This window comes from Prinia subflava, chromosome 21, assembly GCF_021018805.1.
Source record: "Prinia subflava isolate CZ2003 ecotype Zambia chromosome 21, Cam_Psub_1.2, whole genome shotgun sequence".
Lineage (NCBI taxonomy): Eukaryota > Metazoa > Chordata > Aves > Passeriformes > Cisticolidae > Prinia > Prinia subflava.
The window spans coordinates 6061343-6086542 of record NC_086267.1 but is presented as its reverse complement, the minus strand read 5'-3'; the positions used below and the strand labels follow the sequence as shown (position 1 = coordinate 6086542).

At 47.2% G+C, this 25200-nt stretch overlaps 2 protein-coding genes across 2 annotated transcripts; one reads left to right on the top strand and one right to left on the bottom strand.

Moving 5' to 3' along the window:
• Window positions 1-553: 553 nt before the first annotated feature.
• Window positions 554-19807, bottom strand: INTS11 (integrator complex subunit 11). Its single transcript, XM_063417050.1, has 18 exons — window positions 19731-19807; window positions 19353-19537; window positions 17798-17895; window positions 16325-16398; window positions 14494-14722; window positions 14301-14399; window positions 14148-14182; window positions 13326-13464; window positions 12042-12106; window positions 11032-11221; window positions 9125-9208; window positions 8821-8910; window positions 6636-6798; window positions 5162-5269; window positions 4644-4705; window positions 3430-3572; window positions 2204-2333; window positions 554-727 (listed from the first exon to the last, which is right to left on the bottom strand). Exons 2-18 carry the CDS (start codon window positions 19378-19380, stop codon window positions 662-664), a joined length of 1803 nt encoding a protein of 600 aa, XP_063273120.1. The 5' UTR covers window positions 19381-19537; window positions 19731-19807; the 3' UTR covers window positions 554-661.
• An 88-nt stretch (window positions 19808-19895) lies between these two features.
• On the top strand, window positions 19896-23229 carry CPTP (ceramide-1-phosphate transfer protein). Its single transcript, XM_063417378.1, has 2 exons — window positions 19896-20069; window positions 22666-23229. Exons 1-2 carry the CDS (start codon window positions 19945-19947, stop codon window positions 23162-23164), a joined length of 624 nt encoding a protein of 207 aa, XP_063273448.1. The 5' UTR covers window positions 19896-19944; the 3' UTR covers window positions 23165-23229.
• Window positions 23230-25200: the final 1971 nt, after the last annotated feature.

Sequence of the window (25200 nt, the reverse complement as noted above, 5' to 3'; positions counted from 1 at the left end):
TTTGGGCTCAATCTGTCGAATTTTGGGGTTGGTAGAAGCGGGGCTGTTTCCTGGGAAGCAGCACATCCCAGCAAGGGGGGATTGAAGGAAATCCCGGGAATTGCTGGGTCCAGGGGGGATTGAAGGAAATCCAGGGAATTTCTGGGTCCAGGGGGGATTGAAGGAAATCCAGGGAATTTCTGGATCCAGGGCGGGATTGAAGGAAATCCAGGGAATTGCTGGATCCAGGGGGGATTGAAGGAAATCCAGGGAATTGCTGGATCCAGGGGGGATTGAAGGAAATCCAGGGAATTGCTGGATCCAGGGGGGATTGAAGGAAATCCCGGGAATTGCTGGGTCCAGAGGGGATTGAAGGAAATCCCGGGAATTGCTGGGTCCAGAGGGGATTGAAGGAAATCCAGGGATAGAGGTAAAAAAAGTTGGTAATAAAGGTAAAAAAAAATTTGATTTTTTTACTCCTTGCAGCTGGCCCTGAGGGAAGGATGGGGAATTCAATAATTTTGTTTTTTTCCAAGGGGGAAAATCCCAGTACTGGTGACTGTCAGTGCAGGAATTGGACAAAGCCTGGAATTGTTTTATTAAAACCAAGCAGAAAAAAGCTTTGACAATGTAAACAAAATAAAATCTGAGCCTGGGAGCCACCGTGGGCTGGGCTGTGCTCTCAGGGGGTGCCCTGGGGCAGCCCCTTCTTCAGCAGGGACGTCAGGTAACTGCCAAGCTCTTCATCCTAAAGGGATAAAAAGAAATGGGATGAGAGCAAAATCTTCTTTTTGGGGCAGTAAATTCAATTTTGGTACCAAGAAATGGGCTGAGAGAATTCCTGGACTCTGCAAGATTTAATGTGAGCTGTGTTTAAAAATTGAAACAATCCATAAATTCATTTCTGGCTGTTCTTATAAATTATTGGTGTGAAATTCTAAAGAGCTGAGGGGTTTCCTTTGAGGAAAAGCCCAATTTGTGCTTGAAATCAAGGAATAAATTGATTTTACTGCTTTGCTTTCCAAAGGGATTTCCTTGGTGTCAGAGTTTTATAATCCAGCCACAATAAATGAAGATGATGACTCAAATAAAAGAATGTTAAATCAGAAACTCTGCTTGTTTTAAATTTTCCAAGTAAGAAATAAAATGTGAAACACTCAGCAGAGCTCAAAGACACAGAGAGAACTGAATTAAGTGGAATTAAGTGGAATTAAGTGGAATTAATTACTCCTGCAAAACCATTTCTGCTCCACCCCAAACGGGCAGAAAGCAGCAGGGACCCCCCTCATCTCCAAACTCCTCCAAGGCCAGGGGAGGAAGGCTCAGAGCAGGGCAGGACGGGTTTGGATGGGGGGAATTTGGGCCAGAAATCAGGAATTCTGGGCAGAAATGAGGAATTCCGGGCAGAAATCAGGAATTCCGGGCAGAAATCAGGAATTCCGGGCAGAAATCAGGAATTCTGGGCAGAAATCAGGAATTCCGGGCAGAAATCAGGAATTCTGGGCAGAAATCAGGAATTCTGGGCAGAAATGAGGAATTCCGGGCAGAAATGAGGAATTCCGGGCAGAAATCAGGAATTCCGGGCAGAAATCAGGAATTCCGGGCAGAAATCAGGAATTCCGGGCAGAAATCAGGAATTCCGGGCAGAAATCAGGAATTCAGGCCAGAAATCAGGAATTCTGGGCAGAAATCAGGAATTCTGGGCAGAAATCAGGAATTCCTGCCAGAAATGAGGAATTCAGGCCAGAAATGAGGAATTCAGGCCAGAAGTGAGGAGTTCTGGTCAGAAACCAGGAATTCCTGCCAGAAATGAGGAATTCTGGCCAGAAATGAGGAGTTCCTGCCAGAAATGAGGAATTCCGGCCAGAAATCAGGAATTCCTGCCAGAAATCAGGAATTCAGGCCAGAAATGAGGAATTCAGGCCAGAAATGAGGAATTCAGGCCAGAAATCAAGAATTCAGACCATAAATCAGGAATTCCTGCCAGAAATGAGGAATTCCTGCCAGAAATCAGGAATTCAGGCCATAAATCAGGAATTCAGACCATAAATGAGGAATTCCTGCCAGAAGTGAGGAATTCAGTCCATAAATCAGGAATTCCTGCCAGAAATGAGGAATTCCTGCCAGAAATCAGGAATTCAGGCCATAAATCAGGAATTCAGACCATAAATGAGGGATTCAGGCCATAAATCAGGAATTCAGACCATAAATGAGGAGTCCCCACCTGGTATGTCCAGGACACCAGCAGGACCTTGGTGCCCTGATCCTCGGAGTGCGCCGTGACCTGGATCAGGATGGACTCCACGGTGATGGAGCCGTCAGGGAGGTGCTGCACTGAGTAATCCTTCAGGATCCTGCACAGGGCACACACGGATTTATCCAGGATATTTGTAAAGCAATGGAGGGTTTAGGGTGTTCTTTCACCTTCTTCCTCATGGGTTTGGGTGGTGTTTTGTGATTGGATAGAAAAATCCACATTGCGGGCCATGGGTGGTTGGGTATTGGGTTAAAAGTATAAATAATTTAGGTGTCATCTCATAATTGGATAATTTATGATTAAAAGAGTTTGGAAAGGGATGGAGACAGAGCCATTTTCACTTTGTTAGGGAGAACTCACAGCTTGTGAGAGTGTAACACAGATAAGAATTAATAAATTAATTAATAAACATCTGAGCCTGAACAGGAATGTGTCCCTTGAGCATTTAATCCTGGGGAGGAAGGGGAAGGGGAAAAGGGGGAGGGGAAAAGGGGGAGGGGAAAAGGGGGAGGGGAAAAGGGGGAGGGGAAAAGGGGGAGGGGAAAAGGGGGAGGGGAAAAGGGGGAGGGGAAAAGGGGGAGAAGGAGGAAGAGAAGGAGGAGGAGGAGAAGGAGGAGGAGGAGAAGGAGGAGGAGGAGAAGGAGAAGGAGGAGAAGGAGAAGGAGAAGGAGGAGGAGGAGAAGGAGGAGAAGAAGGAGGAGGAGGAGGAGGAGAAGGAGAAGGAGAAGGAGAAGGAGAAGGAGAAGGAGAAGGAGAAGGAGAAGGAGAAGGAGAAGGAGAAGGAGAAGGAGAAGGAGAAGGAGAAGGAGAAGGAGAAGGAGAAGGAGAAGGAGAAGGAGAAGGAGAAGGAGAAGGAGAAGGAGAAGGAGAAGGAGGAGAAGGAGAAGGAGGAGAAGGAGAAGGAGAAGGAGAAGGAGAAGGAGAAGGAGAAGGAGAAGGAGAAGGAGAAGGAGAAGGAGAAGGAGAAGGAGAAGGAGAAGGAGAAGGAGAAGGAGAAGGAGAAGGAGAAGGAGAAGGAGAAGGAGAAGAAGGAGAAGAAGGAGAAGAAGGAGAAGGAGAAGGAGAAGAAGGAGAAGAAGGAGAAGAAGGAGAAGAAAAAGAAGAAGAAGAAGAAGAAAAAGAAGAAGAAGAAGAAGAAGAAGAAGAAAAAGAAGAAGAAGAAAAAGAAGAAACCCCCAGGGCAGCGGGCTCACCCCTTGAGGTGGTTGTAGACCCTGAGCACGGTCTCGTGCTCCTTGCGCGGCTCCTGGATGTGCACGCGGCAGGTGAAGCGCAGCTGGTGCTCCGCCAGCCCCAGCTCCTTCAGCGCCTGCTCGGGGGACACCAGCCGGAAACTCTGCGGGGAAAAAGGGATAAATCCACGGGGAAAGCAAATCCTGGGAGCTCTGTGGGGCTGTGGAGCTGCCCTGGGCTCAGGGGGAGCAGGGAAGGGCGCTCCCGTCCCCAGCTGAAACGCGCTCGTGGAAGGGAGAGCTGAGGCTGGGATCAAACATCCACCTAAATAATAATAAATCAGAATTTAACACAGTCAAGTTGGTCTCTGGGGGATGGTTTAACCTCCAGCAGGGGAGAGATGTTTGAAAATAAAGGTGAGGTTGAAGATGAGGCGTCTCCTTTGTGAGGAAGCAGAAGCGCGCGTCGTGGTTTGGGTTCCTTGTGCACAGAAAACATGAGAGCACCTTCAGGGGAGGCCAAAAAACACCCCCAGAGGGAACAAAACAGCCTCAGAGGGAACCAAAAACAGCCTGAGAGGGAACAAAACAGCCTCAGAGGGAACAAAACAGCCTCAGAGGGATCAAAACAGCCTCAGAGGGAACAAAACAGCCTCAGAGGGAACAAAAAACAGCCTGAGGGCACAAAAAACACCCCCGGAGGATACAAAACAGGCTGAGGGTACAAAAAAACAGCCTGAGAGGGCACAAAAAACACCACCAGAGCACAAAAAACACCACCAGAGCACAAAAAACACCACCAGAGCACAAAAAACAGCCTCAGAGGGCACAAAAAACAGCCTCAGAGGGCACAAAAAACACCCTGAGAGGACACAAAAAACACCCTCAGAGGGCACAAAAAACACCCCCAGAGGGCACAAAAAACCCTCAGAGGGGACAAAAAACACCCCCAGAGGGCACAAAAAACACCCCCAGAGGATAAAAAACACCCTGAGGACACAAAACAGCCTCAGAGGACACAAAAAACACCCCCAGAGGGCACAAAAAACCCTGAGAGGGCACAAAAAACACCCCCAGAGGACACAAAAAACACCCTGAGAAGACACAAAACACCCTGAGGATACAAAAAACACCCTCAGAGGACACAAAAAACCCTGAGAGGACACAAAAAACCCTCAGAGGACACAAAACCCACCCCGAGGCCACAGGACAAGCACAAGGACTCCCCTACTCACGTTGTCCTTCATGAGCAGCGTGCCGTGCATCAGCTTGGGCTTCTTGGCATCGGGCAAAGCACCTGCAGCAAGGCCAGGGCAGAAAAACACCTCAGGGGCTGCTTCTCCACCCCAAACTGCTCCAGACACTGAATTTGGACACTTTTCTTCTCCTGTCTGTTCAATCAATGGTGTTTAACCATTATCAGAAATATTGGCAGCTCGGAATAATATTTAGTGGTACAGAGGATTTTCCCTCTCTTCCCAGAGGAAGCCTCAGATTTATAAATTGAATTTTCGAAAAAACAACCTAATTCTTACATCAGGGAGTGCACTGATGTAAGAATTAGGTTGTTTTTTCTAAAATTCAGTTTATAAAAGTAATTCCAGCGTGCCCAAACCAAGCTGCTGTAAGCACACACGGCTAGCAAACAAGGCAGGGTGTGCAGGTTGATTTTAAATATTATTAAATATAAATTTACAGTTTTTTATCAGCACCAGCACTACAAAATTCAGGAAATTGGGGTGGGGAGTGTCACCTATGGCTGTTTCCCTCTTGAGGAGGCCCAGGGAGATGTCCACAGGGATGCAGGGGTTGGTGAGGATGGTGGTGGTCTCTCCGTTGGCTGGCATGAAGCAGCTGACATCTGCAGAGGGAACAGCAGCACCACAGCTTCAGCTCCAACTGCAATTAACTGGGCTTCATTAATGATAATTAAGGTGTTACAGGCATCAGTTCTTTGAGGGGAGGTGGAAATGCCACCACACCTGACCCTGCTGAGGGTCAAAATGGATCCAAAATGTGATTTTAAAGCTTTGATGCCATTCCCTCCTCTGCCATCCATGGACAACAATCCTAATTCATGTCCAAAGGGGTCACTGCAATTACCTGGGTTTAATTAGTACTAATTAAAGTGTTACAGGCATCATTTCCTTAGGGAAGGTGTAAATGCCACCCCACCTAACCCTGCTGAGGTCTCAAAAATGGATCCAAAATGTGATGTTAAAGCTTTGATGCCATTCCCTCCTCTGCCATGGAAAAAAATTCATGCCCAAAGGGGTCACTGCAATTAACAGGGCTTCATTAATGATAATGAAGGTGTTACAGGCATCGTTTCCCTGAGGGGAGCTGTAAATGCCACCACACCTGACCCTGCTGAGGGCTCAAAAATGGGATTTTCAAATTTTGCTGCCATTCCCTCCTCTCCTGTGGATACCTTGGGAAATCACCCCCTGGATTTCCCTGCAGCTGGAAATGCACAGAACAACCCCAATTCATGTCCAGGAGGGTCACTGCAATTAACAGGGCTTCATTAATGCTAATTAAGGTGCTACAGGCATCGTTTCCTTGCAGGGAGGTGTAAATACCACCACACCTGACCCTGCTGAGGTCTCCAAAATGGATCCAAAATGTGATTTTAAAGCTTTGATGCCATTCCCTCCTCTGCCATGGAAAACAACCCTAATTCATGCCCAAAGGGGTCACTGCACTTAAATTCATTAATGCTAATTAAAGTGCTACAGGCATCATTTCCTTAGGGAAGGTGTAAATGCCACCACACCTGACCCTGCTGAGGTCTCAAAAATGGATCCAAAATGGGATTTTAAAGCTTTGATGCCATTCCCTCCTCTGCCATGGAAAACAATTCATGTCCAAAGGGGTCACTGCAATTAACAGGGCTTCATTAATGATAATTAAGGTGTTACAGGCATCGTTTCCTTGCAGGGAGGTGTAAATACCACCACACCTGACCCTGCTGAGGGCTCAAAAATGGGATTTTCCAGCTCTGATGCCATTCCCTCTTCTGCCATGGAAAACAATCTTAATTCATGTCCAAAGGGGTCACTGCAATTAACTGGGCTTCATTAATGATAATTAAGGTGTTACAGGCATCATTTCCTTAGGGAAGGTGTAAATGCCACCCCACCTGACCGTGCTGAGGTCTCAAAAATGGATCCAAACTGTGATTTTCCAGCTTTTCTGCCATTCCCAGCCCTCCCAGGGATACCCACGGAACTCCTGCTCGATTTTCTGCTTGAGGAATTCCATTTTCTTGGCCTCCCCGTGCACCAGCAGCACGTTCCTGGGCTCGGCCTGCCGGATCAGCTGCATGATGCCCTTGGCGTCGGCGTGGGCGCTGAAGGACATGTACTCCACCTGCATCTTCACCTCCAGCTGTGGGAGAGAGAACAGCGTCAGGAATTCCTCTAAACACCCCCAAATCCCTCTGGAAATACCTCAGAGGAATAAAGAGAAAATCTGAATTATCTGGGCAAAAAGCTGTCCTAGCTGGAAGGATGTGACTGCGCTGTTATGGGCAGTATTTGTAACGTGAGCAAGGAAAAATTGTGTTTTATTATTCAAATGTGCTTGAAAATTCATCAATTTTACCTATTTTCCCCATGGGACCTCATTGTTAAACAGTTTAAAGTGCCCCTAAAGGTTTTATGGTAGGAGCAAAAGCACCTCAAAGATTTTTTGGCAGATATTAATGCAAAAAGGGAAAAAACCACAAAAAAACCCCAAAAAAACCCCGAAAAAACCCACAAAAAACAAATCCAGGTTTGCTAAAGCAAAAGGAAAAAAACCCCAAGTGCAACTCTAAATCCAAAGATTCTTTTGCCCCGTTACAGACAATATTTGTCATGTGAGCAAGGTAAAATTGTGTTTTATTATCCAAATGTCGTTAAAAATTCATCAATTTTATCTATTTTCCCCATGGGGCCTTGTTATTAAACAGTTTAGTGTCCCTAAAGGTTTTATGGCAGAAGAAAAGGGTACCTCAAAGGTTTTTTGGCAGAAATTAATGAAAAAAGGGGAGAAAACACACAAAAAACCCCCAAAAAACAAATCCAGCAAAAACCCCAAAAAGCAAATCCTTTTGCTAAAGCAAAAGGGAAAAAACACCAAGTGCAACTCTAAATCCAAAGATTCTTTTGTGCCGTTATGGACAATATTTGTCACATGAGCAAGGCAAAATTGTGTTTTATTATTCAAATCTGCTTAAAAATATATCAATTTTACCCATGGGGCCTTGTTATTAAACAGTATAAAGTGTCCCTAAAGATTTTATGGCAGAAGCAAAAGGCACCTCAAAGATTTTTTGGCAAATATTAATGTAAAAAGGGGGTAAAACCCCCCAAAAAACAAATCCAGCTTTGCTAAAGCAAAAGGGAAAAATACCCAAGTGCAACTCTAAATCCAAAGATTCTTTTCTGCCGTTACAGGCAATATTTGTCACATGAGCAAGGTAAAATTGTGTTTTATTATCCAAATCTGCTTGAAAATTCATCAATTTTACCTATTTTCCCCATGGGACCTCGTTATTAAACAGTTTAAAGTGTCCCTAAAGGTTTTATGGTAGGAGAAAAAGCACCTCAAAGATTTTTTGGCAGATATTAATGCAAAAAGGGGAAAGAAACCCAAAAAAACCCCCAAAAAAACCTCCAAAAAACAAATCCAGCTTTGCTAAAGCAAAAGGGAAAAAACACCAAGTGCAACTTTAAATCCAAAGATTCTTTTGCCCCGTTACGGACAATATTTGTCATGTGAGCAAGGCAAAATTGTGTTTTATTATCCAAATCCATAAAAAATTTATCAATTTTATCTATTTTCCCCATGGGGCCTTATTATTAAACAGTTTAAAGTGTTCCTAAAGATTTTATGGCAGAAGCAAAAGCATCTCAAAGGTTTTTTGGCAGAAATTAATGCAAAAAGAGGGGAAAAAATGCCCAAAAAAACCCCCCCAAAAAACCCCAAAAAAACCCCAAAAAAACCCCCCAAAAACCCCACAAAAACCACAAAAAAACCCCAAAAAACCCCCAAAAAACCCCACAAAAACCCCCAAAAAACCCCACAAAAACCCCAAAAAAACCCCCAAAAAACCACAAAAAACCCCACAAAAAGCCCCAAAAAACCCCCAAAAAACCCCAAAAAACCCCACAAAAACCACAAAAAACCCCACAAAAAGCCCCACAAAAACCCCCAAAAAACCCCAAAAAAACCCCCAAAAAACCCCAAAAAACCCCCAAAAAACCCACAAAAACCCCCCAAAAAAACCCACAAAAACCCCCAAAAAAACCCCAAAAACCAAATCCAGCTTTGCTAAAACAAAAGGAAAAAAACCCCAAGTGCAACTCAAAATCCAAAGATTCTTTTGAGGTATTTTCAGTGGTGGAAATTGAAAATCCAACTCACAATTTGTCTCCCTTCCATCTCCAGCTTCCTCTGCCCACTGAGGATCTTGTGGCCCACGGTTCCCTGCACGCAGTAGCCGGGCATGATCACCTGGGGGAAAAAATCCAGGAAAATCAGAAATTCCAGGGATTTTTCCATGCATTTGGTCTGGCAGGGAAGTCATAAATTCAGAGCTTGGATGTGCTGCTTCAAAGAGGATTTGTGACCTTGAATTTCAGCTCCTCGGGAAAAGCTTTGTTACAATCTCAGTGTTTAAAATTCACATTAATGTAAAATATCACCCCTAAAAATTCCAATTTCTTACCATGTTTTTCTCATTGCCTGCCCATTTCCTGAAGATCTGGAGGGATTGTCCTGCATGGAGCATTCCAGGGGTTGCAAACACCACCTGGAAATCAAAGATGTGCCATAAATCACTACAAAAAATCAATTTTTCCATGATTTCTATAAATATCCTAAATCTGGGCAGAGTATCCCCCAATAACCAACACAAACAGGGATTTTTCCTATTTAATTTTCTTCCCACCCTGCCTAAAATTCCCAGGAGCTGAGCCACTGTTTTAGGAAATAAAACCAATATTCATTGTTTTAGGAAATAAAACCAATATTCATTGTTTTAGGAAATAAAATCAATATTCCCTGTTTTAGGAAATAAAACCAATATTCATTGTTTTAGGAAATAAAACCAATATTCCCTGTTTTAGGAAATAAAACCAATATTCATTGTTTTAGGAAATAAAACCAATATTCCCCGTTTTAGGAAATAAAACCAATATTCCCTGTTTTAGGAAATAAAACCAATATTCCCTCTTTTAGGAAATAAAACCAATATTCCCTCTTTTAGGAAATAAAACCAATATTCCCTCTTTTAGGAAATAAAACCAATATTCCCCATTTCAGGAAATAAAACCAATATTCCCTGTTTCAGGAAATAAAACCAATATTCCCTGTTTTAGGAAATATTTGTGAGCATCCCCAGAGTCTGATGGAAATCTCTGAATGTTTTTTTTTTAATGGTGCCAAATTAACCAACCAGAATTAAAGCAGCAATCAAAGATTGTGTGGAAAAGAAAATCCTGATTTAAATCTGATTTGTAGATGATATAAATATGGACTATTTTCCTTTACTCTGTGTGTTTCACCTTTAATTAAATTAAAAAAAAGAGATTTAATATTTACAGATGGCCTGGCCACGTGAGGTTTTTAGGTTCCTTTTCTCTGGGTGTTTCACTTTTAATTAAATAAAAACAAAAAGAGATTTAATATTTAGAGATGGCCTGGCCACGAGAGGTTTTTAGGTGGGATTGATGGGCTGGAGGATGTTCAGGAGGGATTTTCCCAGCAGGAGTTGGGATTTCACTGGAATAAAAGAACTCAGAACTGGAATAAAATCCCAGCAGGATTTGGGATCTCACTGGAATAAAAGAACTCAGAACTGGAATAAAATCCCAGCAGGATTTGGGATTTCACTGGAATAAAAGAACTCAGAACTGGAATAAAATCCCAGCAGGATTTGGGATTTCACTGGAATAAAAGAACTCAGAACTGGAATAAAATCCCAGCAGGATTTGGGATCTCACTGGAATAAAAGAACTCAGAACTGGAATAAAATCCCAGCAGGATTTGGGATTTCACTGGAATAAAAGAACTCAGAACTGGAATAAAATCCCAGCAGGATTTGGGATTTCACTGGAATAAAAGAACTCAGAACTGGAATAAAATCCCAGCAGGATTTGGGATCTCACTGGAATAAAAGAACTCAGAACTGGAATAAAATCCCAGCAGGATTTGGGATTTCACTGGAATAAAAGAACTCAGAACTGGAATAAAATCCCAGCAGGATTTGGGATTTCACTGGAATAAAAGAACTCAGAACTGGAATAAAATCCCAGCAGGATTTGGGATTTCACTGGAATAAAAGAGCTCAGAACTGGAATAAAATCCCAGCAGGAGTTGGGATTTCACTGGAATAAAAGAACTCAGAACTGGAATAAAATCCCAGCAGGATTTGGGATTTCACTGGAATAAAAGAACTCAGAACTGGAATAAAATCCCAGCAGGATTTGGGATTTCACTGGAATAAAAGAACTCAGAACTGGAATAAAATCCCAGCAGGATTTGGGATTTCACTGGAATAAAAGAACTCAGAACTGGAATAAAATCCCAGCAGGATTTGGGATTTCACTGGAATAAAAGAGCTCCCAAACCTACCATGGGCCCTGGGTTGTCTGCAAAGGCTCTGTCAAAGGCTTTGATGTGTTTGAACTCGAACATGTTCCTCTGCACAAAAGTTTTCCTGATTTTCTGGTTCGTCCAGGTGATGAAGAGTTTGTAATAATGATTTGCTTTCTCTGTCAGGCCCGTGGAAAAGTAAATTGGAGCTTTCAGGTTCATCCTCTCCCTGTAAAAGAAGAGACCTGTGAGGGGAAAAGTGAATCCTGGCTAGCCACAAAGCTGGGGAGTCTCCCAAGAGGTTTTTTTGGGGTGTTTTTCCCTGTTTTTGGGATTATAAATGAATATTTTAACAATGTTACACCCCCAGGCAGGTTTTAGTGCCCTTCTCCCTGCACACAAATTCCTGCCATTTTCAGCACCCATCAGACACAAAGATCCCAAAAAAGCAGGTGGGACTATCCACAAAGCTGGGGAGTCTCCCAAGGGGTTTTTTTGGGGTGTTTTTCCCTGTTTTCAGGATTATAAATGAATATTTTAACACTGCTACACCTTCACACAGGTTTTAGTGCCCTTCTCCTTCTCCCTGCACACAAATTCCTGCCATTTTCAGCACCCATCAGACACAAGGATGCCAAAAAAGCAGGTGGGACTATCCATAAAGCTGGGGAGTCTCCCAAGGGGGTTTTTTGGGGTGTTTTTAGGATTATAAAGCAATATTTTAACAATGTTACACCCCCAGGCAGGTTTTAGTGCCCTTCTCCTTCTCCCTGCACACAAATTCCTGCCATTTTCAGCACCCATCAGACACAAAGATCCCAAAAAAGCAGGGGGGACTATCCACAAAGCTGGGGAGTCTCCCAAGGGGTGTTTTTGGGGTGTTTTTCCCTGTTTTCAGGATTATAAATGAATATTTTAACAATGTTACACCCCCAGGCAGGTTTTAGTGCCCTCATCCTTCTCCCTGCACACAAATTCCTGCCATTTTCAGCACCCATCAGACACAAAGATCCCAAAAAAGCAGGTGGGACTCAGCAGGCTGCACTCACCAGAAAGTCTCCAGTAAAATACAAAGCTCCTGGGCACGGCCAAGGGCAAAAACCGGGATGAGAACCTGGAACAGAGATGGAATTCAGAGCCTGAGAAAACCAAACAGCACCAAATGATTTTCTGAACAAACCCCTTGTTGGAGTCTAGAACATTCCTGTGGCCACCCTGGAGGGTTTGGAGACCGGACAGGGGGTCTGGGGTCTGTCCAGGGGGCTCAGTCAGACCCACACAGATCCCAGGAGGGCACTGCCTCTGATCCCTGCCATGGCAGTGAACACTCACATGCAGGAAGAATCACAAATCCTAAGAATTTGAAATAAGTAGTGGATGGTTTATTATAGAATATAAATATAGAAATCAGGATTCTCAGTATATGGGGCCTCACACAGAGCCCAGGAGGGCACTGACTCTGATCCCTGCCATGGCAGTGAATGCCCACAGTGTGTGAAGAATCACAAGCTGGGAGAATTCAAAATAAGCAGTATTTAGTTTATCATAGAATGTAAATGTAGAATCCAGGGTTCTCAGTGTATGGGGCTGAAGAGACAAGATGGAGGAATTGGGGAGTGGCCCCTGTGCTCCTTGTTCTTGCTCTCATCCCCCATCTTGTGCTGAGTTGGGTTTTAGAGATTGGTTTAGAGTAGAACTGACATGTTAGCATAGGCAGTAGGCATTGGTACAATTTTGTCAATAAAAAGTTCATTGTGGACAGTGGTTGGGTCAGGGGTACTGTACATAAGGTGTGGGGCTCTCTGAGCCGCCCAGTCCCCCGCGTGTCCTGCTCTGCTGGGGACGCCCTGCAGAGCTGGGACACAACTGAGATCAGGGACCCTGCCAGGGAGGCCTGGCAGAGCTGGGACACAACTGAGATAATGAAGAATAAACAACCTTGGAAATGTGCACTGGGGACTCAGCTTGTCGTCTCTGCCTCTGGTGTGAAACACCCAGGGCAAAGAGAAGCCTGAAAACCTGATTAACTCTGGGAACAGCAACCCAGGGGAAACTCCCAGGGAACAGCAACCCTGGGGGAACCCTGAGCACCTTGGGGAACACCAACCCCAAGGAGAATCTCAGGGAAACCCTGAGAACCCCTCTCCCCTCCTGATATTCTCTCAATTCCCAGGAATGTTTTGCAGTTTGGAATGAAAGGCACAGCCACAGCTCTTGGTGTGATTTCTCTCCTCTCTGCAGGAGAGGAATTCCTGAAGGGAATTTGTGTCCCAGAGGATTTGAAATGAGGCTGTGAGAGCCACAAAGCCCTGGGTGTGGGAGAGCCTCTGTACCTTTCCTCCTCTCTCCACGGTCTCGTGGACTTTCTTGAGGAAATCCCTCTCCCTGCAGCGTTTGGAGTCCCTGATGGTGGTGGCGTAGGTGGACTCGGTGATCAGCAGGTCAGGGCGGCATTTATCGATCCAGGCAGCTCTGGGGAGGGGGAATTCCACCCAAAAATCAAATTAAATCAATCAAATCAATCAAAAATCCAGCCAGGAAATGGTTCCTGGCATTCTGCATCTCAGGGTCTCCGCTGTGCCCACAGGAAATGGGAATAAAACCTCCCTGGGGAATTCTGTGGCAGCTTCATTTAAATTAAGCCAGTCCAAAATTGGAATTGCAGCCCTTGAAAAGCAACGTTTATCCAGTCTATTGTCATATGAAAAGATCTATTCCATTATCACATTAAAGTATCTATTGCATTAAAATATTCATTGAATAGCAGGGATGTTATAAATCTCATATATGCCAGTGAAAACACATAGGTGAGAGATTTATAATATTATAACACACGAGTGCTGAAGTTTGTGATTAATAATCTCTTAGAAAGTAAAAACACCATGAAAAAATATTTTAAACATTGAAGTCCAACTACTACACAGCCCTAAAAACAGATTAATGTGAATGTTCAGATGATATTAAGGTCTGTCTGGTAGGTTTAATGTAAATATCTTCACTTCCACAATTCAAAATTGCATTTCTATTTCCAGCAGAGGCATCATTAAATATTCCAAAGAATTAAAGCTGATAAACCCTGACTATTAACAGCAGCTGAGCTGAAATTTTCCAGTCACAAATCCTCCAAACTGACGGAAATTCAGATTTTTACTCACCCCAAGTGCCTGTCTGGTGTCATGTTATAATCACCCTGAGGGGAGAAGAGAAACCCAGTGATGTTGTTGAGCCAAAGGAGGGATCTGTAAATATCTGGGAATGTTTCTGGACTAAAAAAAGAAAGAAATAACCCCAAATCTGGGCATACTCACAGTGTACACCACGGACTCACAGCCAACCTTGATCTGGAACATGGCAGCTCCCAGCACGTGGCCTGCATAGTAAGCCTTGATCTCCAGCTCCTCATCCACCTGCCCCAACAGCAAACCCCTGCATTAACGCCAAGATTTTTAATTAAAATCAGGCTTTTTTTGCCTTCTGCAGCAGCAGCAGAGCCCCTTTCACCTGCACTGTCTGGTGGAGGTGCACGGCCACCACTTTCTTCATGCAGTCCTTGATCATCTGCGAGGTGAAGAAGTTGGTTTCTCCTTTCTTGTCCACGGTGATTTTCCTGTAGTCCTCCAGCAGGATGGGGCAGATGGCCTTGGTGGGGTGGGTCATGTAGATGGGACCATCATACCCGACCATCTCACTGAAATAGGGCAGGGCCCCGCAGTGGTCCAGGTGGAAATGGCTGTGAAAATGGAAAAAATGCAAAATGGTTGTGGAGAAATCGGCTGGGGGGGGTTCTGCAGCTCTGGAGGGCAGAGGGAAACAGCAGGGAAACAGCAGGGAAACACCGGTGAGAAACCAGTGAGAAACCAGTGAGAAACCAGTGAGAAACCAGTGAGAAACCAGTGAGAAACCAGTGAGATACCAGTGAGAAACCAGTGAGAAACCAGTGAGAAACCAGTGAGAAACCAGTGAGAAACCAGTGAGAAACCAGTGAGAAACCAGTGAGAAACCAGTGAGATACCAGTGAGAAACCAGGGAAAGGGCAGGGAAAGGGCAGGGAAAGGGCAGGGAAAGAGGAGGGAAAGGGCAGGGAAAGGGCAGGGAAAGGGCAGGGAAAGGGCAGGGAAAGGGCAGGGAAAGGGCAGGGAAAGGGCAGGGAAAAGGCAGGGAAAAGGCAGGGAAAAGGCAGGGAAAAGGCAGGGAAAAGGCAGGGGAAAGGCAGGGAAAGGGCAGGGAAAGGGCAGGGAAAGGGCAGGGAAAGGGCAGGGAAAGGGCAGGGAAAGGGCAGGGAAAAGGCAGGGAAAGGGCAGGGAAAGGGCAGGGAAAGGGCAGGGAAAGGGCAGGGAAAGGGCAGGGAAAGGGCAGGGAAAAGGCAGGGAAAGGGCAGGGAAAGGGCAGGGAAAGGGGAGGGAAAGAGGAGGGAAAGGGCAGGGAAAGGGCAGGGAAAGGGCAGGGAAAAGGCAGGGAAAGGGCAGGGAAACGGCAGGGAAAGGGCAGGGAAAGGGCAGGGAAAAGGCAGGGAAAGGGCAGAAAAATAACAGTAAAATACCAGGAAAATGCCAATAAAGCACCAGAAAAATACCAATAAAATACCAGCAAAACATCAATAAAGCACCAGTGAAATACCAGTGAGACACCAGTGAAATACCAGTGAAATACCAGTGAGACACCAGTGGGACACCAGTGAGACACCAGTGAGACACCAGTGGGACACCAGTGGGACACCAGTGAGACACCAGTGGGACACCAGTGAGACACCAGTGAGACACCAGTGGGACACCAGTGGGACACCAGTGAGACACCAGTGAAATACCAGTGAGACACCAGTGAGACACCAGTGAGACACCAGTGAGACACCAGTGAGACACCAGTGAGACACCAGTGGGACACCAGTGAGACACCAGTGGGACACCAGTGAGACACCAGTGAAATACCAGTGAGACACCAGTGAGACACCAGTGAGACACCAGTGGGACACCAGTGAGACACCAGTGAGACACCAGTGGGACACCAGTGGGACACCAGTGAGACACCAGGGAAACACCAGAAAAATAAGAGTACAATACCAGCAAAGTGCCAGTAAAATACCAGGAAAATACCAATAAAGCACCAGAAAAATACAAAAAAAATACCAGCAAAACATCAATAAAGCACCAGAAAAATACCAGTAAAATACCAGCAAAGTGCCAATAAAGCAGCAGCAAAATGCCAGGAAAACACCAATGAAACACCAATAAAACAGCACCAAAATACCAATAAAACACCAGAAAAACAGCAGTAAAATACCAGCTAAAATCTGAGGGAGGGCTTGGGAAGGGTTTGGGAGGAGGAAGGGCCTCACCTGATGATGACACAGTCCAGGAAATCCGTCAGCCTCCCGTTCTGGGTGATGTAGGAGAAGTCAGGGAAGCGCCTCTGCAAACACAGAAAAAGAGGAATCCATCAGGAATTCACCAAAGAAAATCCATGGAGGGAAGGGCCTGGGGCTGTGGGAATGTGCTGAGCCCTCTGCAGGGAGAATCAGCATCAGTGAGCCAAAAAATCCATGGAAAGAAGGGCCTGGGACTCTGGGAATGTGCTGAGCCCTCTGCAGGCAGCACCAGCACCACTGAGCCAAAAAATCCATGGAAAGAAGGGCCTGGGACTGTGGGAATGTGCTGAGCCTGCTCCAGGCAGAATCTGCATCAGTGAGCCAAAAAATCCATGGAAAGAATGGCCTGGGATTCTGGGAATGTGCTGAGCCTGCTCCAGGCAGCACCAGCATCACTGAGCCAAAAAATCCATGGAGGGAATGGCCTGGAGCTCTGGGAATGTGCTGAGCCCGCTCCAGGGAGAATCTGCATCACTGAGCCAAAAAATCCATGGAAAGAAGGGCCTGGAGCTCTGGGAATGTGCTGAGCCCTGTGCAGGCAGCACCAGCCTCAGTGATCCAAAAAATCCATGGAAAGAAGGGCCTGGGATTCTGAGAATGTGCTGAGCCCTGTGCAGGCAGAATCAGCATCACTGAGCCAAAAAATCATGGAAAGAAGGGCCTGGGATTCTGGGAATGTGCTGAGCCCTGTGCAGGCAGAATCAGCATCACTGAGCCAAAAAATCGTGGAAAGAAGGGCCTGGGACTGTGGGAATGTGCTCAATCCTCTCCAGCAGCTTTTGAGTGCAAGGAGAGGCAAAAAGGAGGGGACAGACAGAGAAGTGACCCTTTCATAAATGAATTATTTTATCTTTCAAGTCAAGCAGGTGCTGAACACATCCTGGCTCCGAGGATGCCCCAAAAATCTTCCCTGTCACAGTTTGCTGCTTGAATTCAATCCTACAGGACATTTGTGCCATTATTCCTGTCCTGCTGTGTCAGGGAACCCCAAAATAAAAATCAGGAGTGTCCTTCAGGATATTTGTGCCTTTATTCCTGTCAGGGAACCCAAAACAAAAAATCAGGAGTGTCCTTCAGGACATTTGTGCCATTATTCCTGTCCTGCTGTGTCAGGAAACCCCAAAATAAAAATCAGGAGTGTCCTTGTCTCTCTGCAGAGCATCAGGACCCCACATGGAATGAGCTGCCCCAAATCCAAGGACAGATTCCTGCTCACAGGAATCCCAGAGACTCCAAACCCCCTGGAATGGGTTTTTTTTTGCATTTGCAGCCAAATTTATGAACATTTTTCCACGCTGAGGCAGGGAAGGAGGGCTGGATGTGGCACTCCATGGAATGCTGGAGGGGAGGGACGTTTTGGGTGGCTGTGACAGATTCCAGGGAGACAGAGGAGGGCAGAAAAGCTCTCAAACAGCCCAGGGGTGCAGGGCCAGGGGCACTCACGTCGTCGTTGTAGCCCATGTGCATCCCGCAGTCCAGCATCACGTTCTTGCCAGCGATGGACACCAGGATGCAGCTCCTGCCCACGTCCTGCCCGGCCCCTGCACGCAGGGAAACAGCGGGGAAACATCAGTAAAGCATCAGTAAAATATCAGTGAAACATCAGCAAAACATCAGTAAAACATCAGAGAAACATCAGTAAAACATCAGTAAAATATCAGGGAAACATCAGTAAAACATCAGTAAAATATCAGTGAAACATCAGCAAAATATCAGGGAAACATCAGTAAAACATCAGGGAAACAGAGGGGAAACATCAGCAAAAAATCAGTGGATCAGCAGCAAAACATCAGTAAAATATCAGGGAAACATCAGTAAAACATCAGGGAAACAGAGGGGAAACATCAGTAAAACATCAGCAAAACACCAGCAAAACATCAGCAAAAAACCAGTGGAACAGCAGCAAAACATCAGCAAAACAGCAGCAAAAACAGCAGTAAAATACCAGTAAAATACCAGTAAAGCACCAGTGGAATATCAGCAAAACATCAGCAAAAAACCAGCAAAAAACCAGTGGAACAGCAGCAAAACACCAATAAAGCACCAGCAAAATACCAGTAAAACACCAGTGGAACAGCAGCAAAACAGCAGCAAAACACCAATGAAACACCAGTAAAACTGCAGCAAAACACCAATGAAGCATCAGAAAAATAACAGTAAAATACCAGCAAAATGCCAATAAAGCACCAGAAAAATCCCAATAAAGCACCAGAAAAATCCCAATAAAATACCAGCAAAGCACCAATAAAGCACCAGAAAAATACCAATAAAATACCAGCAAAATGCCAATACAGCACCAGCAAAATGCCAGCAAAACACCAATGAAACGCCAATAAAACAGCAGCAAAATACCAATAAAACACCAGAAAAACACCAGTAAAATACCAGCAAAATATCAATAAAGCACCAGAAAAACACCAATAAAATACCAGCAAAATATCAATTAAGCGCCAGAAAAACACCAATAAAATACCAGCAAGACACTGGTAAAACACCTCTGGGAAAAGCTGCAACTCTTTCAAAAGAAACTCAGGTAAAACCTGCACAAACTCCCTGCAATTGCAGTTTGAAGGAAGAGAAAAGAATCCTTTCCCTGCAAGGATTAGAGCTCAATTCCAGCTGCTCTGCCCTCATTAAGCTTCATTAATTAAACCACCCCAAGCCTGATAATTATCGGTGAGGATAAAGCAGTTCTGCTCAGCACATCCTCTGCCCTACAGAATTCATAAAAAATAAGATTAAACACGGAAAAACGAGAACTATTTTCTTTTTTGGCACTGTAGGTGAATTAATGCTCTACCACAGTGCCTTTACCAGAGCGAATTAATTGATCCTGATTAATTAATTAATCCAAATAATTGTAATTGTCACTGGATAAAACCAAAGGAGGGATGCTGACAGGAATCACATCAGATTGCTCCAGCAGTCTGGCCAATATTACCAGATAATAATTCCAAATCCCACAGGTTTTTAGCGGTTGTTTCAAGACGATTCTTACCCAAGGGAGTGACTTTGATTTCGGGCATTTTTACCCCACTCCAGGTCCCAAACTCGCACAGAAAATTACTCCAGCAGCAGATCCGTGGGGAGCACAAACAGAGAGGATTTCGCTGCTTTTACAGGCGCCATTCCAGCTCTTTTCCAGGATCCGGCCGAAGATTCCAGCAGAGGCCAAACTTTTTCCTGAGACGAGACAGAAAACACGCGTGAGGAGATAAACAACAACCTGTGAGAAACCGACCCTGTTCGGCTTCGATAACCACCACCACCGCTGACAGCCGGGAGAACAAATGCGGAAACACACAAAAACAGACAGAAAAGCACCAAAGCAAAGAAAAAATAATAAAAAAAAGCGCCCAAAACGCCGTAAACTCACCAGGCCCTCCCGCAGCCCCTCACAGAGCCCGGCGCCTCCAGCGCGCCTGCGCCGCCCCGCCGCGCCCCGCCCCTCGCGCACCCCGCGCGGATTGGCCGAGCCGCGGTGACGCACGCGAAGCGGATTGGCCCGCGGGGCGCGGCGGGTGACGGACGCGGCGCTGATTGGGCGAGGCGGCGGCGCGGGGTGCGGGAGGAGGAGGAGGCGCGCAGCGATGGCGGCGGCGGCCGCGGGCGCGTTCAGCATGAGGGAGGTGCTGGACGCGTTCCGCGGGTGCGTGACGGAGCAGCGGGAGGTGCTGCTGGAGCCCTACCTGAGCGGCTGGCGGGGGCTCATCCGGTGAGTGCGCCGCTGCTTCCCTCGGAGCGGCGCTGTGGGCACGAGGATGGGGTGACAGGACCGGGGGTGACGGCCTTGACTGGCAGAGGGGACACAGGGCAGAAATCCCAGTCACGTTCTGAGGGAGATCCTCCACAGCGCAGCTTTGGCCCACATCAGATGATGTTGTCCCTGGTAGATTTGTAGGAGTTTGGGGCAGTTTAATCCAGTTTAAGGAGCTGTGGCCCTTTCCAGCACTGGAGGTGACAGGACAGACGGACAGAGGAGGAAAAGCCCAGGAAAAACCCCACATTTCAGTCCCAGTCTCCTGAATTAGCACTTTGGGAATCCTTGGCTTGGTGGGTGAAGGACACAAAGCCTTGACCCTCACACCTAAACCGCTCTCTCCCTCCGTTCCTCCTCCTGGGAAGCTCCAAGGATATTTCTGCTGGCAGAAAAGATGAATTAAATTGGAAAAGTGCTCTCACTCAGAGCAATAAATGATTTACAGGAGCCTGGCGTGGCAGGACAAGGGGGAATGGATTCACTGTGCCACAGAGGGAGTTCAGGGGGGACACTGGAGGAATTCTTGTCTGCTCCATCCCCGGCCAGGCTGGAGCAGGGGACAGGGGAGGTGTCCCTGCCATGGGACACAGGGCTGGGGGTCCCTGTGAGCACAGGACACTCTGTGCTTGTGGCCCTGAGCCCTGCCAGCTCTGCCAGGCTGCACCCTCAGGATCAGAGCTGGCAGTGAGGAATGGCCCGGGAGCTGCAGCTGCTGCTCCTGGCTGGGATCCCAGCAGGTTCCAGCAGAATGGATCCCTGCTCCTGGCTGGGATCCCAGCGGGATGGATCCCTGCTCCTGGCCGGGATCCCAGCAGGTTCCAGCGGGGTGGATCCCTGCTCCTGGCTGGGATCCCAGCAGGTTCCAGCGGGGTGGATCCCTGCTCCTGGCTGGGATCCCAGCAGGTTCCAGCGGGGTGGATCCCTGCTCCTGGCTGGGATCCCAGCAGGTTCCAGCGGGATGGATCCCTGCTCCTGGCCGGGATCCCAGCAGGTTCCAGCAGGGTGGATCCCTGCTCCTGGCCGGGATCCCAGCAGGTTCCAGCAGAATGGATCCCTGCTCCTGGCCGGGATCCCAGCAGGGAGGATCCCTGCTCCTGGCTAAAATCCCAGCAGAATGGATCCCTGCTCCTGGCTGGGATCCCAGCAGGGTGGATCCCTGCTCCTGGCCGGGATCCCAGCAGAATGGATCCCTGCTCCTGGCTGGGATCCCAGCAGGTTCCAGCGGGGTGGATCCCTGCTCCTGGCTGGGATCCCAGCAGGTTCCAGGGGGAGGGATCCCTGCTCCTGGCTGGGATCCCAGCAGGGTGGATCCCTGCTCCTGGCCGGGATCCCAGCAGGGTGGATCCCTGCTCCTGGCTGGGATCCCAGCAGGTTCCAGCAGGGTGGATCCCTGCTCTTGGCTGGGATCCCAGCAGGTTCCAGGGGGAGGGATCCCTGCTCCTGGCTGGGATCCCAGCAGGTTCCAGCAGGGTGGATCCTTGCTCCTGGCTGGGATCCCAGCAGGTTCCAGCAGGGTGGATCCCTGCTCCTGGCCGGGATCCCAGCAGGTTCCAGCAGGGTGGATCCCTGCTCCTGGCCGGGATCCCAGCAGGTTCCAGCGGGGTGGATCCCTGCTCCTGGCCGGGATCCCAGCAGGTTCCAGCAGGGTGGATCCCTGCTCCTGGCTGGGATCCCAGCAGGTTCTAGCAGGGATGGATCCCTGCTCCTGGCTGGGATCCCAGCAGGGTGGATCCCTGCTCCTGGCCCAGCCTTTCTTGCCTCGGGAATGTCCTGCCCAGCCCTGGGGCAGCGTGCCCAGCTCAGGGGGATGTGCAGGCACTGCTGCCCGCACATCTGGGTCTCAGGGCTTCGATTTGGGGCTCTCTTTTCACCCCTGAGGTGGTTTGGGGGGTTTTTTCACCCCTGAGGTGGTTTTGGGGTTCTCTTTTCACCCCTTAGGTGGATTTCGCCTTCTCTTTTCACCCCTCAGGTGGATTTTGCACGGTCTTTTCACCTCTCAGGTGTTTTTTGGGGTTCTCTTTTCACCTCTCAGGTGTATTTTGGGGTTCTCTTTTCACCCCTTAGGTGAATTTTGCCTTCTCTTTTCACCCCTGAGGTGGTTTTTTTGGGGTTCTTTTTTCACCCCTCAGGTGTTTTTTGGGGTTCTCTTTTCACCCCTTAGGTGGATTTTGCCTTCTCTTTTCACCCCTCAGATGTTTTTGGGGCTGTCTTTTCACCTCTGAGGTGGTTTTGGGGCTGTCTTTTCACCCCTCAGGTGTTTTTTGGGGTTCTCTTTTCACCCCTCAGGTGTTTTTTGGGGTTCTCTTTTCACCCCTCAGGTGTTTTTGGGGTTCTTTTTTCACCCCTTAGGTGAATTTTGCCTTTTCACCCGAGGTGGTTTTTTGGGGGTTCTCTTTTCACCCCTCAGTGAATTTTCCACTCTCTTTCCACCCCTCAGATAGTTTTGAAGATTCCCTTCCCACCCTCGGGTTGATTTTTGTATTCTCTCCCCCCTCTGAGCTATTTCAGCGCCTCAGCTCAATTTTCCCCTCCACCCTCTCCCCTCTCCCAGCTTCCTCCAGAGCCTCGGCGCCGTCTTCTCCTTCATCTCCAAGGACGCCGTGGCCAAGGTGTCTCTCCTGGAGGCTCTTTGCCAGCGCCAGCGCTTCGTGTCAGTGCAATCCATGGTGCAGCAGGAGCTCGCAGCGGGCCCCGCAGCGCTGCGGGCTCGGCCCGACTCGGGCTGCCGCACCCTGCTGCGGCTGCACCGCGCCCTGCGCTGGCTGCAGCTCTTCCTGCAGGGGCTGCGCTCGGGGGATTCCCGCACCTCCGTGCTCTGCACCGACGCCTACAACGCCTCTCTGGCCGCCCACCACCCTTGGGTGGTCCGCAAGGCGGCCACGCTGGCGTTCTGCGCGCTGCCGTCCCGCGAAGCCTTCCTGGAGATCATGAACGTGGGCCCGCCCGAGGAGGCGCTGGCGGTGCTGGGGGAGGCGGTTCCCTGCATCGGGGCTGTGTACGGCATCACCCAGGAGCTGCTGGAGCGGCACCGCCTGCTCGACCTGCCCTGACTGCGGTGGAAGCGCGTCTGGGGGGAAATTCTCGTTTTGGGGGTGGAAATTCTCTTTTTCGGGGTGGAAATTCTCTTTTTCGGGGTGGAAATTCTCGTTTTGGGGGTGGAAATTCTCTTTTTGGGGGTGAAAAATCTCGTTTTGGGGGTGGAAATTCTCGTTTTGGGGGTGAAAAATCTCGTTTTCGGGGTGGAAAATCTCGTTTTCAGGGTGAAAATCGCATTTTGGGAGTGAAAAATCGCATTTTGGGGGTGAAAAATCTCATTTTGAGGGTGAAAAATCGCATTTTCGGGGTGAAATTCTCTTTTTGGGGGTGAAAAATCGCATTTTTGGGGGCGAAAATCGCGTTTTGGGGGTGAAAAATGGCATTTTTGGGGGTGAAAAATCTCGTTTTCGGGGCGAAAATCGCATTTTGGGGGTGAAAAATCTTGTTTTCGGGGTGAAATTCTCTTTTTCGGGGCGAAAAACGCATTTTCGGGGCAAAAAATCTCGTTTTGGGGGGTGAAAAATCTCGTTTTCAGGGCGAAAATCGCATTTTGGGGGTGAAAAATCTCGTTTTCGAGGTGAAAAATTGCAGTTTTCGGGGTGAAAAATCGCATTTTTCGGGGTGAAAAATCGCATTTTTCGGGGTGAAATTCTCATTTTGGGGGTGAAAGATCTCATTTTTGGGGGCGAAATTCCCATATTCGGGGTGAAAAATCTCGTTTTTGGGGTGAAAAAAATCTCGTTTTCGGGGTGAAAAAAATCTCGTTTTCGGGGCAAAAATCGCATTTTGGGGGTGAAAAATCTCGTTTTGGGGAGTGAAAAATCGCATTTTTCGGGGTGAAATTCTCATTTTGGGGGTGAAAAATCTCGTTTTCGGGGTGAAAAATTCATTTTTGGGGGCGAAATTCCCATATTTGGGGTGAAAAATTCTCGTTTTCGGGGCGAAAAATTCTCGTTTTCGGGGGGAAAATCTCGTTTTCGGGGTGGAAATTCTCATTTTGGGGGTGAAAATTCTCGTTTTCGGGGTGAAAACTCGTTTTCGGGGTGAAAATCCCGTTTTCGGGGTGAAAATAATCTCGTTTTCGGGGTGAAAATCCCATTTTGGGGGCGAAAAATCTCATTTTCGGGGTGAAAAATCGCATTTTTGGGGGTGAAAAATCGCATTTTCAGGGTGAAAACCGCGTTTTGGTAGAAGCACAACCCCCTCTGACCGTGGTTATTTCCACTTTTCCTTTCCAGCCTGGAGCTGAGAGTTGGACAAACAATTCACTTTATAAACGTGGACCAGTTCTTTATTTCTTTTTTTTTTGCACATCTGTCAGTTTGTAGAGTTCTAGAGTTAGGGAAAAAATTCCACATTAGATTGAGCTGCTAAGGGATTTTTTTTGTTTGGTTGGGGTTTTTTGGGGGGTTTTTTAGGTTTTTTTTGCTGTTGTTGCCAGAAAAGTTTTTTCTTTTCAAGCCAAACTTGAGCAGTTTTTGTCCATTTACACCAAGAGCTGTGTGACAGCACAAATTTAAACACATTTATACCCCCATGGGAGCTCACCTGGCCACTTTGCTTAACACAAAAACCATTTTAATTTTAATTTTAATTAAAATTAAAATTATTTTAATCCTTTAAATGAAAATGAATGTAAAGGGAGCTCTTTTCCCTGGAGTTGAAGGAAGTGGGGGTGGATTTATTTCTTAAAAAATGTTCCTGGAGCAGGATCCATCCAGCAGCTCCTTCCCCCTCGTGTCAAAAAATTTCTTTTTGCACTTGGGATGTGCAGCAAATTCTCATTTATGCTGCACAATCCCCTCTGCCCAGCCCAGCTGGACCTGTTTGCCTCTCAGTCGTGTCCTGGTGCGTTTTATTTTTATTTATGAATGTTTCAAATGCCTACCAAAAGGATTTTTCTGCCTCTGTCGGGAGGGAAATCCACACTTGTACTGTAAATCACTGCTGGGGGAGGCTTCTGCCTTCTGCTGCAAACCCTGCAGGAGCCAGAGGATGCCAAATGGGATTTTCTGAGCTGGGAAATTCAGAAATCACTCTTACCTCATGC

What these genes read in the sequence shown, in the direction of transcription:
- CPTP (XM_063417378.1), top strand. Translation starts at nt 19,945, where the DNA reads ATGGCGGCGGCGGCCGCGGGCGCGTTCAGCATGAGGGAGGTGCTGGAC. An exon ending in GGCTGGCGGGGGCTCATCCG is followed by an intron (nt 20,070 to 22,665) that starts GTGAGTGCGCCG and finishes CCCCTCTCCCAG; the next exon opens with CTTCCTCCAGAGCCTCGGCG.
- INTS11 (XM_063417050.1), bottom strand. Translation starts at nt 19,380, where the DNA reads ATGCCCGAAATCAAAGTCACTCCCTTGG. An exon ending in ATTTTACTGGAGACTTTCTG is followed by an intron (nt 11,222 to 12,041) that starts GTGAGTGCAGCC and finishes CTTCTTTTACAG; the next exon opens with GGAGAGGATGAACCTGAAAG. An exon ending in CAAGAGGGAAACAGCCATAG is followed by an intron (nt 4,706 to 5,161) that starts GTGACACTCCCC and finishes GCCTTGCTGCAG; the next exon opens with GTGCTTTGCCCGATGCCAAG.